The sequence below is a fragment of the Nomascus leucogenys genome, chromosome 8, assembly GCF_006542625.1.
Source record: "Nomascus leucogenys isolate Asia chromosome 8, Asia_NLE_v1, whole genome shotgun sequence".
Taxonomy (NCBI): Eukaryota; Metazoa; Chordata; class Mammalia; order Primates; family Hylobatidae; genus Nomascus; species Nomascus leucogenys.
This window is the reverse complement of record NC_044388.1, coordinates 46,655,867-46,669,298: the sequence shown is the minus strand read 5'-3', so window position 1 is coordinate 46,669,298 and position 13,432 is coordinate 46,655,867. Positions and strand designations below refer to the sequence as shown.

At 37.1% G+C, this 13,432-nt stretch overlaps 1 protein-coding gene across 3 annotated transcripts in view; it reads left to right on the top strand.

The window, feature by feature from the left end:
• KAT6A (lysine acetyltransferase 6A) overlaps positions 1-13,432 on the top strand; it is a 121,382-nt gene that overhangs the window by 52,818 nt on the left and 55,132 nt on the right. For all 3 annotated transcript variants that reach the window (XM_030817183.1, XM_030817181.1, XM_030817182.1), the window contains one exon: positions 13,195-13,303. In XM_030817183.1, the coding sequence (XP_030673043.1) occupies positions 13,195-13,303 (109 nt within the window). The remainder of the gene's footprint in view (positions 1-13,194; positions 13,304-13,432) is intronic.

The following is a 13,432-nucleotide window of genomic DNA, read 5'->3' as shown; positions in this document are numbered from 1 at the left end:
TATTGTTCTTCATAGGTCTTGAAGAAAATGATGCTATATGCCGATTTGTTCACGTGTTCTTAAACCTTTGGCCGAAATAAATGCCTACAATAACAATATTTTAAAAATTTAACGAACATGAAAGTCTTGTTGAACATCTTGCTTCTTCTAAAACATCACTTTTTTTTCTTTTTTTTTTCTTCTGTTTTTTTTGAGATGGAGTCTTGCTCTGTTGCCCAGGCTGGAGTGCAATGGCGTGATCTCGGCTCACTGCAACCTCTGCTTCCTGGGTTCAAGTGATTCTCCTGCCTCAGCCTCTCGAGTAGCTGGGATTACAGGCGCCTGCCACCACACCCTGCTAATTTTTGTATTTTTGGTAGAGATGAGGTTTCACCAGCTTGGCCAGGCAGGTCTCAAAGTCCTGACCTCAGATGATCCACCCGTGTTAGCCTCCCAAAGTGCTGGGATTACAAGTGTGAGCCGCTGGGCCCGGCAACCATCACTTCTGTATGTATTTTAGCATAGAAATATTCTTTTGCTAATGCTCTTATACTCAAGTACCGCTAAATTATTTTTTAAGTGGGTAATATGCAGTGTGGTAAATGTGTGTGTATAAAGACTTTAAAACTCTTAATGCAGTTGCGTAAGTAAATAGCATATATAGAAAATTTCTTAGGCCACAGGAAATTTTAATTAACTTGCCTATTTCAGGAAGTTAAAATAGAACTAAAACTTGCCCTGAGTTAAGAAGTAGCAATCAGTCAGTTAGCAAAAATAAGCTTTGAAGGATAGATACAGTTTTGAAAAAGGTGTAGCAGAAACTAGCACTTACTAGGTGTTTCTTACATTTGAATTACACAGCCATAACTTTATCTGTTAACCATCACATTAACTTGAAAGGCAGGTATGTTGTACTTTTTAACACTTAAGTAACTTGCTCAAAGTGATTCCACAGTGGCAGAACCCAGTTTGCTTCTAAGTTCTGCTGAGGTGATTCTTGTAGGTAGAGATACAAACGACTTTGAGAGAAGGGGTAAAATACCCCTAGAGAATGAGCGTAAAGTATGATTTCTGAAGATGAATGAGTAGATTGGGAATAGAGGAAGATAGAGTGAGAAAGGTAGTTTAGTATATAAAGGAGGGAATTGAATTCCAGCCTGTTGGGACTTGACAGTTGAGATATATTCTGTAAGTTTTGAGCCAGGCAAATGACTGGATAACAATAGTATTTAAGGAGAGTTAATCTGGTAGCAATATGCAGAAAAAAGTCAAAGAAAGAGTAGAAGGAGTCAGTCTGTGGAGGAGATTGCATATGGTGACATGACTGAGTCGGGAGAGAAGTACAAACATGTAAAAGAAACTAAAGTAGAAAGAAAAGGACCACAAAGGAAGGGAGAGGCAATAATAATTTGTAAGTATCATCCAGTATTTGGATGAATGAGGAAAATTATGTATCACTGACAAATAGAAAGTGGAGATTTCAAATAACCACTAAACCTGTGAAAGGAAGATAACGCTTTGCAGTTTCTTAGCTTAGAATTTAAATTCAGCAAATATGGATATTGTCATTTTTGATGTCACTTCTGATTAAGAAATAGAAGATTGTTATAGTATCTCAATAGATGATTGATTTCTCATCTAAATTTCCAATAATCTACATACATAGTAAAAGTGGAAATTGAAGTTGATCATTACTGATCTAATTATATCATTAACTTTCACCAATAATCTTATTGATGTCTAATTGTAGAAGTCATTGAATGAACTCATCATAATAAAAATGAATTCAGTTTAGCATCCCTATTAAAGTTTTGTAGTGGCTAATGGGTTATGTTGGAATTGATTAAAATTATAGAAAGTTATATACTATAAATAATGGAAATGATAGGTCTTTTCCCAGGCCATTAATTTTTTTTTAATTATTATAAGTCTTTTGCAGGTGTGTACTTTTGAGAACAGATTATCCCTAAAAATGTTTAATAAGCAGCCATAGAGTACTTGATAGTATATGGGATGCTGAAGAATTTAAAGAGATTAAAGTCCACCCAGATATAGTTTCCTTGAAGATATAGAATCTAGGAGGAAAGGCTCTGAGTAAGTGATGATAAATGGAGCTAAGCATGGTTTTGTTGCATTTTAATCTCAGCAAACGCTTACTTAGTATATACTAAGTGCAAGGCACAGGTGAACTAAGTGGTGATATCTGCTCACCCAGGATATCAGTTTGGAAAAGGTGGCTAAAAATGGAATTCAAAACTGTCAGAAAGGATTTGGTCGGAGCATGAGTTCATCAAAGGCTATTATTAGTGAAAGAATGAAAAACTTGGTAAAATTGACATGAAGAGCTGCTTGCCTGAGTGGAAGAGAACCATATGTTTTAGAATGTTCAGCTTTCTCAAAGTATCAACACTTTCCAACAAAGAATGAGTTTCCTAAAGGGAATATGTGTGCTAGTTTGTTACTCTTACGATATTGGAAATAACTAATTTTGCAAAGATTCTCTCAGAAGGCTTTTTTGGTGTGTGAGTGGAAAATATGAATGGTACTTAATTGGTTTCTCATTGTTTTGTGTGGATTTTGTTTTTGAATTGACCGACATTTATAAGTGCTTTGAAAATGTGAGTACAACCTTTTCTTTGATTGATTCCAATTTTTATGTTATGTTAAAATGCCCACCAAGGAGTAACATTTACTAGACTTCTTATTGTGTATTGGGTAATATTTTGACAACCTAGCAATACTCATTTTCCTCATGCCCAGCCATTGAGCATCATTTTGGTTTCCTTCACTATACCATGCCTGAAAATAGTCCAGTTTTCCACCCTTCTAAGCTTAAGACTTAACTCCTCTTTATCCTTCAGGTATTTGTATAGTAGAGTGCTTGTCAGTAGATGTTTATCAACTTATATATAATTTCTCTGCTGAAAATTATTTGTTTCAAGTTCTGTGAAACAAATACCCACTGAAGAAAGTTAATTTCAAGTTAAATTTACTTGATTATAGAAGAAAGGGTTAGGATAAAGTACCTGGGAGCCACCGGAAGACTGGAGAGGCAGTCTAGGTTGTAGTTGTAGAGGGATAGATTTGAGAGAAACTTATGGTGGTATATGCTCAGAGTAACCTGGATGGATAAGATATATGGTGGTCAGAAAGAATTTTTTGTTTGAGACTGAAAAGTGTTTGATCTATGGGTTTAATTCTTAAAAATTTTTGTTAAGAAAAAGTGAGTTGTTGTTATGCAATTGGATTAAAAGATAACTAACTTCCATGTAGGTACAGTGAAAATAAAATGGCTAACATTTAAATTCAGTAACCAAATATAATTGTTATCAGTAACTTTTTTTTCAATTTTTGATGGGCTACAATTATATTTCTAATTCTGTTTACTGCATACAAGATTTAACGTATTCCTAGGGTTCCACAGGAATGGTTATTCCCAGGTTTCAAGATGAGAACAAATTATAGTAGTTGCTTTTCATTGCATGGGTTTTGACCTATTACTTAAATCATCTGATTTGTGAGAATATGAAAAATCTATACTAATTGGTTTTGTTCATTTTTTATTGTAAAATTTAAAAATTTACCATTTTAACTATTTTTTAAGTGTGTAATTCAGTGGCATTAAGTACATTCACACTGTCATGATACCATCACCACCATCCATTTCTTTTCCGTCTGTTCAGAACTTTTCCATCATCTCAAATAGACTCTGTATCCATTAAACAATAACTTCCCATTCTCCACTTCCCATGGCCTTTGGTAACCTGTTTTATTTTATGTCTCTATGAATTTGCCTATTCTAGGCACCTCATATAAATGGAATCATATAATATATATAGTATGTGTCCTTTTGTGGTACACTACTAGATTTTAAAGAAATGAGTTGCAATAATTATAGTTGAACATAAGTTTTATATATGCCTTAGTCTGTTTTCTGCTGCTGTAACAGAATGCTACACACTGGGTAAGTTATAAAGAAAAGATGTTTATTTGGTTCATAGTTTTGGAGACTGAGAAGTCTAAGATCAAGGGGCCACATCTCTCTGTGAGGGCCTTCTTGCAGTGCCATAACATGGCATGAGGGCAGAAGATAGAAGCGAGCATGCGAGACAGAGAGGAAAAGTGGGCCAAATTCCAACGATAACTAGCCCACTCCCCTGATAACAGCATTAATCTAGTCATGAGGGCGGAGCCATCATGGCCCAATTACCTTCCAAAAGCCCCCACCTCTTAACACCAGACTTGGAGGGGACATTGAAACCATAGATACTTTATAGATGTTTTGTATTCAAGTCTGTGGAAGGATGTGCTCATTATTCTTTTTTTGTTGCTTAGTGCATGTTTGAGTGTTATAGGGAGTACTACATGAATTATATATGTATTTCTTCCATACTCTTTTAATTGGCTATGTCAGTGTGTCTCAGTAATTTCCAGTGGCTGTAAAACTTGAGAAATTTTGTAGCTTTTAGAAACCACATACCTGTATTGCCTGATTGCTTATGAAGTAATCTCTTAGAGGTTTCCAAAGTTATGAGTTTGAGTTTACAAGTGCAGTTTTTTTCCATGAAAATTTCAGTGGCGACAAATTATAGAATTTATCATTCAATTCAGTCTTAACTAGAAATAATTGCGTATAATAAAACAGGTTCTTGACTGTTCTTTTTGTCAGTGTTTAAGAATAGAGACAAAGTTAGATTTGAGTTCCTCAGAAGATATTAGAAAATAGAGATAAGGTTTATGGCCTTTAAAAAATTAAAGACAGTATTAGGAGAAAGAAATGAAAATTGGGACCGGGCGTGGTGGCTCACTCCTGTAATCCCAGCAATCTGGGAGGCCAAGGTGGGTGGATCACCTGTGGTTAAGAGTTCGAGACCAGCCTGACCAACCTAGTGAAACCCCGTCTCAACTAAAGATACAAAATTAGCCGAGTGTGGTGGCGTATGCCTGTAATCCCAGCTACTCGAGAGGCTGAGGCAGGAGAATCGTTTGAACCAGGAGGTGGAGGTTGCAGTGAGCCGAGATCACCTCATTGCACTCCAACCTGGGCAACAAGAGCAAAACTCCGTCTCAAAAAAGAAAGAAATGAAAATTGGACTTTAAGATGGGAATATCTCAGATGATATATCTGTATATCTAGAAAATATCATTATTTAAGATATTCTAAATGTTTATGATTAAAAATTCTTTCATGGTATAAACTTCAACAGAGAGCATTGGGCAAAATTTTTACTGTTCCTGTTTTTAAAAGTTCAAGTCAGAATGCCTACTTGTTACCGAATCATCCACCCTGTGTTTGCCTCAATACTGCCATCTGGTGATTATTATAGAGATCTCAACATGGTGCTTAAGGAGATGCAGGGCAACCGATGACACAAGGTACAAAATATTGGTGCCCTCTGCCACAAGTCTCTCTCTGCTTTTGAGTTGCTGTGGCAGAAATCTTACTTAGTTACGGCTATGAAATCACTTTGTGAGATTGCTTTGTAAACAGTAGAGCATTTCTGTACTACTGTGATTATTACTGCACTGCACATGGCTTTTTATCAGGCTCATACCCAACTCATTGTTCTTTCTATGTAAGGTACTCTTATTATGTCTAGTTCTACAAGGTAATTCAATTAATTATTCAGCAATACTTACTGAGTGACTTCTATATACTAGGCATTGTTTTTATTTTTATTTTTATTTTTATTTTTTTTTGAGATGGAGTCTCACTCTTGTTGCCCAGGCTGGAGTGCAGTGGCACGATCTTGGCTCACTGCAATCTCCGCCTCCTGGGTCCAAGCGATTCTCCTGCCTCAGCCTCCTGAATAACTGGGATTACAGGCGCCCGCCACCATGCCCGGCTAATTTTTGTATTTTTAGTAGAGACGTGGTTTCACTAGGTTGGCCAGGCTGCTCTTGAACTCCTGACCTCGTGATCCACCTGCCTCAGCCTCCCAAAGTGCTGGGATTACAGGTGTGAGCCACCACGCCCGGCCTAGGCATTGTTTTTAGTAGTAAGAATATGGTCCTAAAAAACAGGTGAAAATCAGAGTCTTCATAGAAGTTACATTTAGTTAAGAATAAATAATAAGATATACATACACACATGTTAATTAGTAAAAAGGGTTAAGGGGAAAAAACAAAGCAGAGAAGGAACTTGTGAATTATTGGGGTTGGTGGGTTGCTTTGAAATGCTAGATGGGGTATTCAAAAAAAGCCTTGCTGAGAAGGTGACTTCCAGAGTAGAGATCTGAAAGATCTAGGGACGAACATTCTAGATATAGAAGGAAAGCAGATGCAAAGGCCCTGTGCCTGTAACCACTGCCTTGAAAACCTAAGCAAGGAACCTGGAGTGGAGTGTAGAGGGAGAGAGCAATAGAAGATGAGGTCAGGGAGGTAACTGAGGGGGAAAGCAGAGGAGTACAGATCACACAGGACCTTGTAGTTCATGTGGCATTTAATCTGAGATGGAAGCAATTGGACTGGAGAGTTTGGGGCAGCTGAATGACATGCTTTGATTTACCTTTTAACAGATTCACCGTGGCTGCTGTGTTTAATGGTGTGTAAAGTCATTTGCTACAACCTTTTTTCTTTTATTAGTTGTAGGAACAGGTTTACTTTATATAGATCATGGGAACAATAAGGTACAAGAAAGAAGCTTGGATAGGTCTGAGAGAAATATATGGCATATTTTCTGTCTCTGCACAGATTTTTAAAAATTATATTCACTGATTATCAGTAGTTTTTGTCTTTGCGATGCAGAGCAATTGAAATCAGCTTGTAGAGTTTTACTTGGAAAATACTATGAATATCTCTTCTATTTTTCCTATAACCACCTTAGTGCATTTCAGATTCAAATCTTATGGTGAACCCAATGTAGTTTTAGCCCTACCTCACTGGTTTTCATGCTCATTAATAGTTTGGGAATGAGAGTGACCTGGAGTTATAATTTTTAAATGCTTTTAACAATATAGTTTGGCATATTGTAAAACAAATCATGGTGTACTGATTAGCAGTGCTATTTGACCAACAAATTAAAGAAAACAGACTGTGTCTTAACCTAGATGATTTATTTAAACCATTTGTTGCTGTAGCTCATCAGCTGAAATGACTAAACCCCCAAGGTACTACTACTCTTTCCCAAATTGCACTTAAAAAACAAACTGAAATTATCACTTAGTTAAAATGTCATGATCATTGTCAGTAATAGTATATCTCTGTGGATTCACTTTGGTTTGGTAGCTGAAAAGTTTATTATTTTTATGCTTGGCCAAAGAATATGCATCTTCAGTGGGGAGCATGCCATGTGTGACTGAAAACTGTTTTTATACAGCTTGACTCTGTTTGGAATAACGCCTTTATTTGGCTTAACAAATTGCTCTTCAGCTTTATTTTCACACTGTAAATATCAATATTGTATAAACTTGTCATTATTGGCACTAATCAGCAAATTGTTTTGTGTCATGAGTAAGCACGGTCTAAGACTGGGATTATTTGATAAGTGCTAGAATAATTTGGTTAAACTGTCTATCCAGCTCTAAGTAACAACACAGCCAGTTGGTCTGAATCACTATGCTTCCACCCTTCACTTTCATGAATAGGTTTGAATGGCTGAAGCTAATTTGGTTTGGGGTAGACAAAGTCTAGTAATGTGAAACTGATCATATATAAAAGAAGTATTAACAGTAGTAATATTGCAGGGAACATACAGGGACATAGAGGGACAATTTTGCTAGGGGTTTCTTAGTTATGATTTTGAATACCATTTTTTTTGCAGTTAGAAACTTTACTGTCTTGTTCTGGATGATAAAGACACATGTTTGAAGACACGGGTTTCCTATGCTGAAGAATAACAATAATTTGTTTTCCAGACTTTCTCCTTTTTTTCCCTTTTATGTTTGCTCCGTTAAGTAGTAATAAAATGATCTAATCGGTCCCTGAGAAGTATAGCAGATTGCCCAAGTACTTTGCTATACTTAAATATGTTAATCTTGGTAATTTAGTTTGAGTTGTGATACTGTTCTCAGTCTTCCCTCTAGCTTCCCTGTCCTAAAGTAGGCTTCTCTTCAGTGATTGCTCTAAACCCAACTTTGTTCCTTTTTTTTATCCAGACTGCTAAAGTGATACAATGAGCTTTATACGTGAACCTGGTACTGTGACCCACCATTCATAGGTCATTACATTGAATTGTGTACATATCCCTCGAGGAGAATGACTTTTTCATACTCTCACCCCTGTTTTATAAAAGATGGTGTAGTGGAGAGAGGCCCAGGAAGAAGAGTTGACACATAATTTGATTTTCACTGCCTCTAATAGGTCCAATCTCTTTTAGTACATTTGCCTTCTCTTCTACATTTAAATGGGTTTAGTCTTTCCCATCTTGAACACCTAGAATACATTAAAACCTATTGCAATTTCTTTTTAGCTACCTTTTGGCTTCTCTCCGTCCGTTCATGGCAGTTTGTTGGTCCTGTGACTTTAGTTCTTATTCTCTCACTGACAAGGGCTCTCTCACAGTGATGCCTTCAACTATTTCTCAGTTGCAGAATCTAGTAAATACCTTTTTTTTTTTTTTTTTTTTAAAGACAGAGTCTCGCTCTGTTGCCAGGCTGGAGTGCAGTGGCATGATCATGGCTCACCGCAGCCTTGACCTCCTGGGCTCAAGCGATCCTCCCACCTCACCCTCTCAAGTAGCTGGGACTACAGGTGCTCACCACCATACCTGGATAATTTTTGTATTTTTTGTAGAGATGGGGTTTTGCTTGTTGCCCAGGCTCCAGTAGATACTTTATCTTTCCAAAATTGATTATTGATTACTCTCTACTTGTTGAAGTTCTTGTGTCATTACCTCTTTTGCTTCTGTTTTCTCTTAGATTGTTCCTTTGTGGTCTCCTTTTTTGTCTCAGGTGCTCCTAAATGTTGGTATGCTTCTCTCAGTCTTTATCCCATTTCTGTACTCCCGTCTTCTTACTTTCTACCCTTTTCTACCCACTCCATGTGCTTAGTGAGTGCTGTCAGTTATCACCTGCATGTTGATATCTTTTCAGTCCGTCTTTAGCCTATTTCCTAAGTTCCAAACTTTAATGTCCAGATCAGTATTGATGTTTCTTGAAGAATATTCCAAAGGTACCATGGTCCTATACTATATTTTTGAATAATTTAAATTTAACTCTCTAATTAAAATATACATACAGAAAATGCACAGATTATAAGTGTACACCTTAACTACACATAATTAACATCCATGAAACCACCATCCAGGTCCTGAAAGAGAACATTACCAGAACCTCAGAAGTCTGTTTACAATTCACTACTGCTTCCTTCCTTTCCAAAGGTAACCACTTTCCTGACATAACAATGTAGAACTATATTTGAACATTACATTAAAAAAATGTACAGGATGTATTCTTTTGTCTGTTCTTTCAATATAGTTTGTGATATTCATCAATGTTGTTGGCAGCATTTGTTTATTTTTATTACTGTTTAACATTCTACTTGTATGAACACAGCACAGTTTATCTGTTTAACCACTTAATTATTTGGGTAATTTTTGTTTGAATAAATGTATTATTATGAGTAATGCTGCTCTGAACATTTTGGTGTATGTTTTATGAATATGTACTTCAATTGTGTATATAGCTAGGAGTGAAAGTGCTGGATCATGTGGTATGGACGTGTTCAATTTTAGTAGATAATGTCAACATTTTCAAATTGGTCTTGTCAATTTATATTTATATTCCTGTCAGCAGTGTATGTGTTGTTCCACCTTTTCTTTCTTTCTTTTTTTTTTTTTTTTTTTTTTTGAGACGGAGTCTCGCCCTGTCGCCCAGGCTGGAGTGCAATGGCACAATCTCGGTTCACTGCAGCCTCTGCCTCCCAGGTTCAAATGATTCTTCTGCCTCAGCCTCCTGACTAGCTGGGATTACAGGTGCCCGCCACCATGCCCAGCTAATTTTTTGTGTGTTTTTAGTAGAGACGGGGTTTCACCATGTTGGCCAGGCAGGTCTTGAACTCCTGACCTTGTGATCCGCCCGCCTTGGCCTGCCAAGGTGCTGGGATTACAGGTGTGAGCCACCGCACCTGGCCGTTGTTCCCCTTTTTAATCAACCCTTAATATCACTAGTCTTCATAATTTTAGCCATTCTCAAAAGTCTATTTTCTTGATGACTAATGAGGTTGAACATCTTTCCTTATGTTTGTTGGCCTTTCATGTGTTATTCACGTATTTTCTGTGGGAAAGTACCTGTGGAAGTCTTTGCCATCTCTGTTGAACTGTCTGCCTCTTCCTTACTGCAATGTAAAAAGTTCTTTATCTATGCTGGATATGGGCCATTTGTTGGTTAAATTTGTCGTTATTGTCTTACATTCTGTGGCTTGCCTTTTCATTTTCTTAGTGCTGTCTTCCCAGTCTCTTGTCTTCCTTACTATGCTTCCCTCCCCAAAGCAATTAGCCATCAAGTCCTGACAATTTTATCTTTTAATATCTTTTATCTTCTTTTGTCCATTTCTTTGCTCAGTGCCTTAATACAGTCCTCCTTTGCTCATGGCCTGGATTATAGATCACATCCCTTGCAATCAATTTTTAACTGCTTATAGAATGCCTTTTCTAAAATTTAAATCTTGGCTGTACTATTCCTCTGCCTAAAATCTCCCAGTTGTACCTTAGAGGCTACAGAATAAAGCTCAAATCTCCTGACTGGCTTCTACCTTCTTCCTAGGCCTTTTTTAGAGTTGGTTTTTTTTTTTTTTTCCCAGATTTTTACTGCTGGATAAAGTCTTTCCTGACTTACTTCCCCAGTTCTTTTTTCATACTCCTTTATGAGGAAAGGATGTGGTAGTCTTAATTATGATTAAGCCATAATTATTAAGACAACTAGCCGTTCATCTCAGTCTCTTGGCTGAGCACTACTGTTAGCTTGTTTGTGTTGGATGTTTTGATATTGGTGTTCCACCCAACTCTCATTAATCTGTTTGCTTTTCTGGCTTATTCTCTGCCAGCCACTTAATTATTAGTGTTCTCACCTTAGCTCTTCTTCATACCTTTCTCCATGAGAAAACTCATCAATTCTGATGGCTTTAATGCCATTTTGTATGTATATGACTTCTAGATTTTTAAATCCAGACCAGTCTCTGTCTTAAATTTCAGATCTCCCTGTATTATATTGTCAGTGGGTATTGCTACATGAATGTTACATAAGTATTTTTTATTTTTTATTTTAGTTATGTTATGTTGTTATGTTATGTTATGTTATGTTATGTTATGTTATTTTTCCGAGATGGAGTCTTGCTCTTTTCACCCAGGCTGGAGTGCAATGGTGCGATCTCGGCTCACTACAACCTCTACCTCCCGGGTTCAAGCAATTCTTCTGCCTCAGTCTCCTGAGTAGCTGGGATTACAGGTGCACGTCACCACGCCTGGCTAATTTTTGTATTTTTAGTAGAGACAGGGTTTCACCATGTTGGCCATGCTGGTCTCAGACTCCTGACCTCAGGTGATCCGCCCGCCTCGGCCTCCCAAAGTGCTGGGATTACAAGCGTGAGCCACTGCGCCCAGCTACATAAGCATTTTTAAGCTCAGTAAGCCCCACACTAAGCTCACTTTCCCCTCCCAAACCTGATTCTGTATTTTCTACCTTTTCGAACACCTTTTTGAACCTGGTGGGGCTGCCTATTAAATACTTCTGGAAAAACTTAAGTCAAAGGGTACTTTTGTGAGAGTACCTCCCTCCCCACTTTCCTCCTGTTTTCTATTACTATAGTTCTATCATAGTACCTACAAACATTTTATTGTACTTTATCTGTTCTCCCCATAGACTAAAAGCATCTCAATACTTTGTCCTTGGGGAAGCAAGCAAATGAATGAATGAATGAACGAATGAATGAATGCTTCTTGAGGGCTTTCCATTGCCATCCTGCACAGTGCCTAGCATAAACAGTTGAGAGGTGACTGAGGGTACCTCCAACTAAACACGTTTAAAGTGGAACTCATCAGTTTCCTCCAAATTGCTTTCCTCCAAACTTTCTGCTTTAAAATGACTTGCTGTGCACAGTTGACAGCGTCACTATCTTTTAAGTTCCCTTAGTCGTATTTAACTCACTTTCTTTTTCTGCTACTCTCAAAACTGGTTTTAAGCCCATTGCTATTTCTTCTATTTCATTTCCTTAGCTTTGGTTCAAGTTCTTATCTTGTCTTCACCAGATCATTGTAACCACTGTTTAAATGTTTTACCTATCTTTGGAGTTTTCCCCGTTTGTCTTTGATATTGCTACAATAATTATTTTTCTCCAAGTGATTATCTCCTGGTTCTGTAAACTTGCCTATAGGATAAAGTCCAATTTAAAAAAAAAATTATTTTCGTTTTAAAGCTGTATTTAGGTATAATTGATATATAAAAAGCAAATATTTAATGTATATATTTTAATGAGTTTGAGAGTCTATCTTCTTTACTTTCGGTGGCAGTCTTCACGAACTTATCTAGCTTTGTTTTATTTTTTTCCCCTCCCTTATAGCAGAAACTATGTACTTTAAGCATTGGCCTTACCAGACTGCACACCTAAGTCTATTCTGCTTATACTACCTCTATTGCCTTCTCTCCATCACTCTTAGGAGGAACATAGATTAAACAAACCACTCTTAACACTTGTTAGCTACTGTCCTTGGACAAGTTTCTAAAGATCCCATAACATAGTACTGGTGCTTAATACATGTTGTTTTCCCCTTTCAACCTTTCCCTTCCTCCACACCACAGTTGGAATTTCTTTTTCGTACTGCTAGAAAACACTTACTGTTTCTCTCTTATAGCACTTAATGTCTTCTGCCGAGGAGTTACTGTGTCTGTTTACTTGTATATATCTTACTGTTCTTGTACTAGATCACATGCTTTTTCAGCGCTTACACTGTGTCTTCTTGAACTTATTCCAGTTGAATTTTTCAATCTTAAGGGTTTGCTTTTTAAAATCCACACTGTATCATTTAGGTTCTAAATGATGAACATGACTGGGATAGGATTTTTTGGAGTAAAGTTTCTAAATGGTCATAACAAGGACCAGTTGTAAAGGCCCAGCCAGAGCAGGCTTTGTAAAAACTCACCTACTTAGCTGGAATTTAGGAGAGTAATACAATTGTCCTAAACTTACTCTGGTAGGAATTTAAAACTATAATTTTGATGTCTTTGTAGGAATACTAAATAAAAGTATTAGTACTGGAATGAATTGTGTTTTTCTTCACAGCCGGTTGCTGAACCAATCCCCATCTGTAGTTTCTGTCTTGGTACAAAAGAACAAAACCGAGAAAAGAAGCCAGAGGAACTCATCTCCTGTGCTGACTGTGGCAACAGTGGTATGTGATTTCCTTCTGTTTTTCTTCTAAAATGTGTTATGAAGGCAAGTGGAAAGTATGTTGACTTGAGTTTGTATCCTTGATCCTTATGAAATTAATAGTTGTACATCTTTTAATTATGGGGGATAA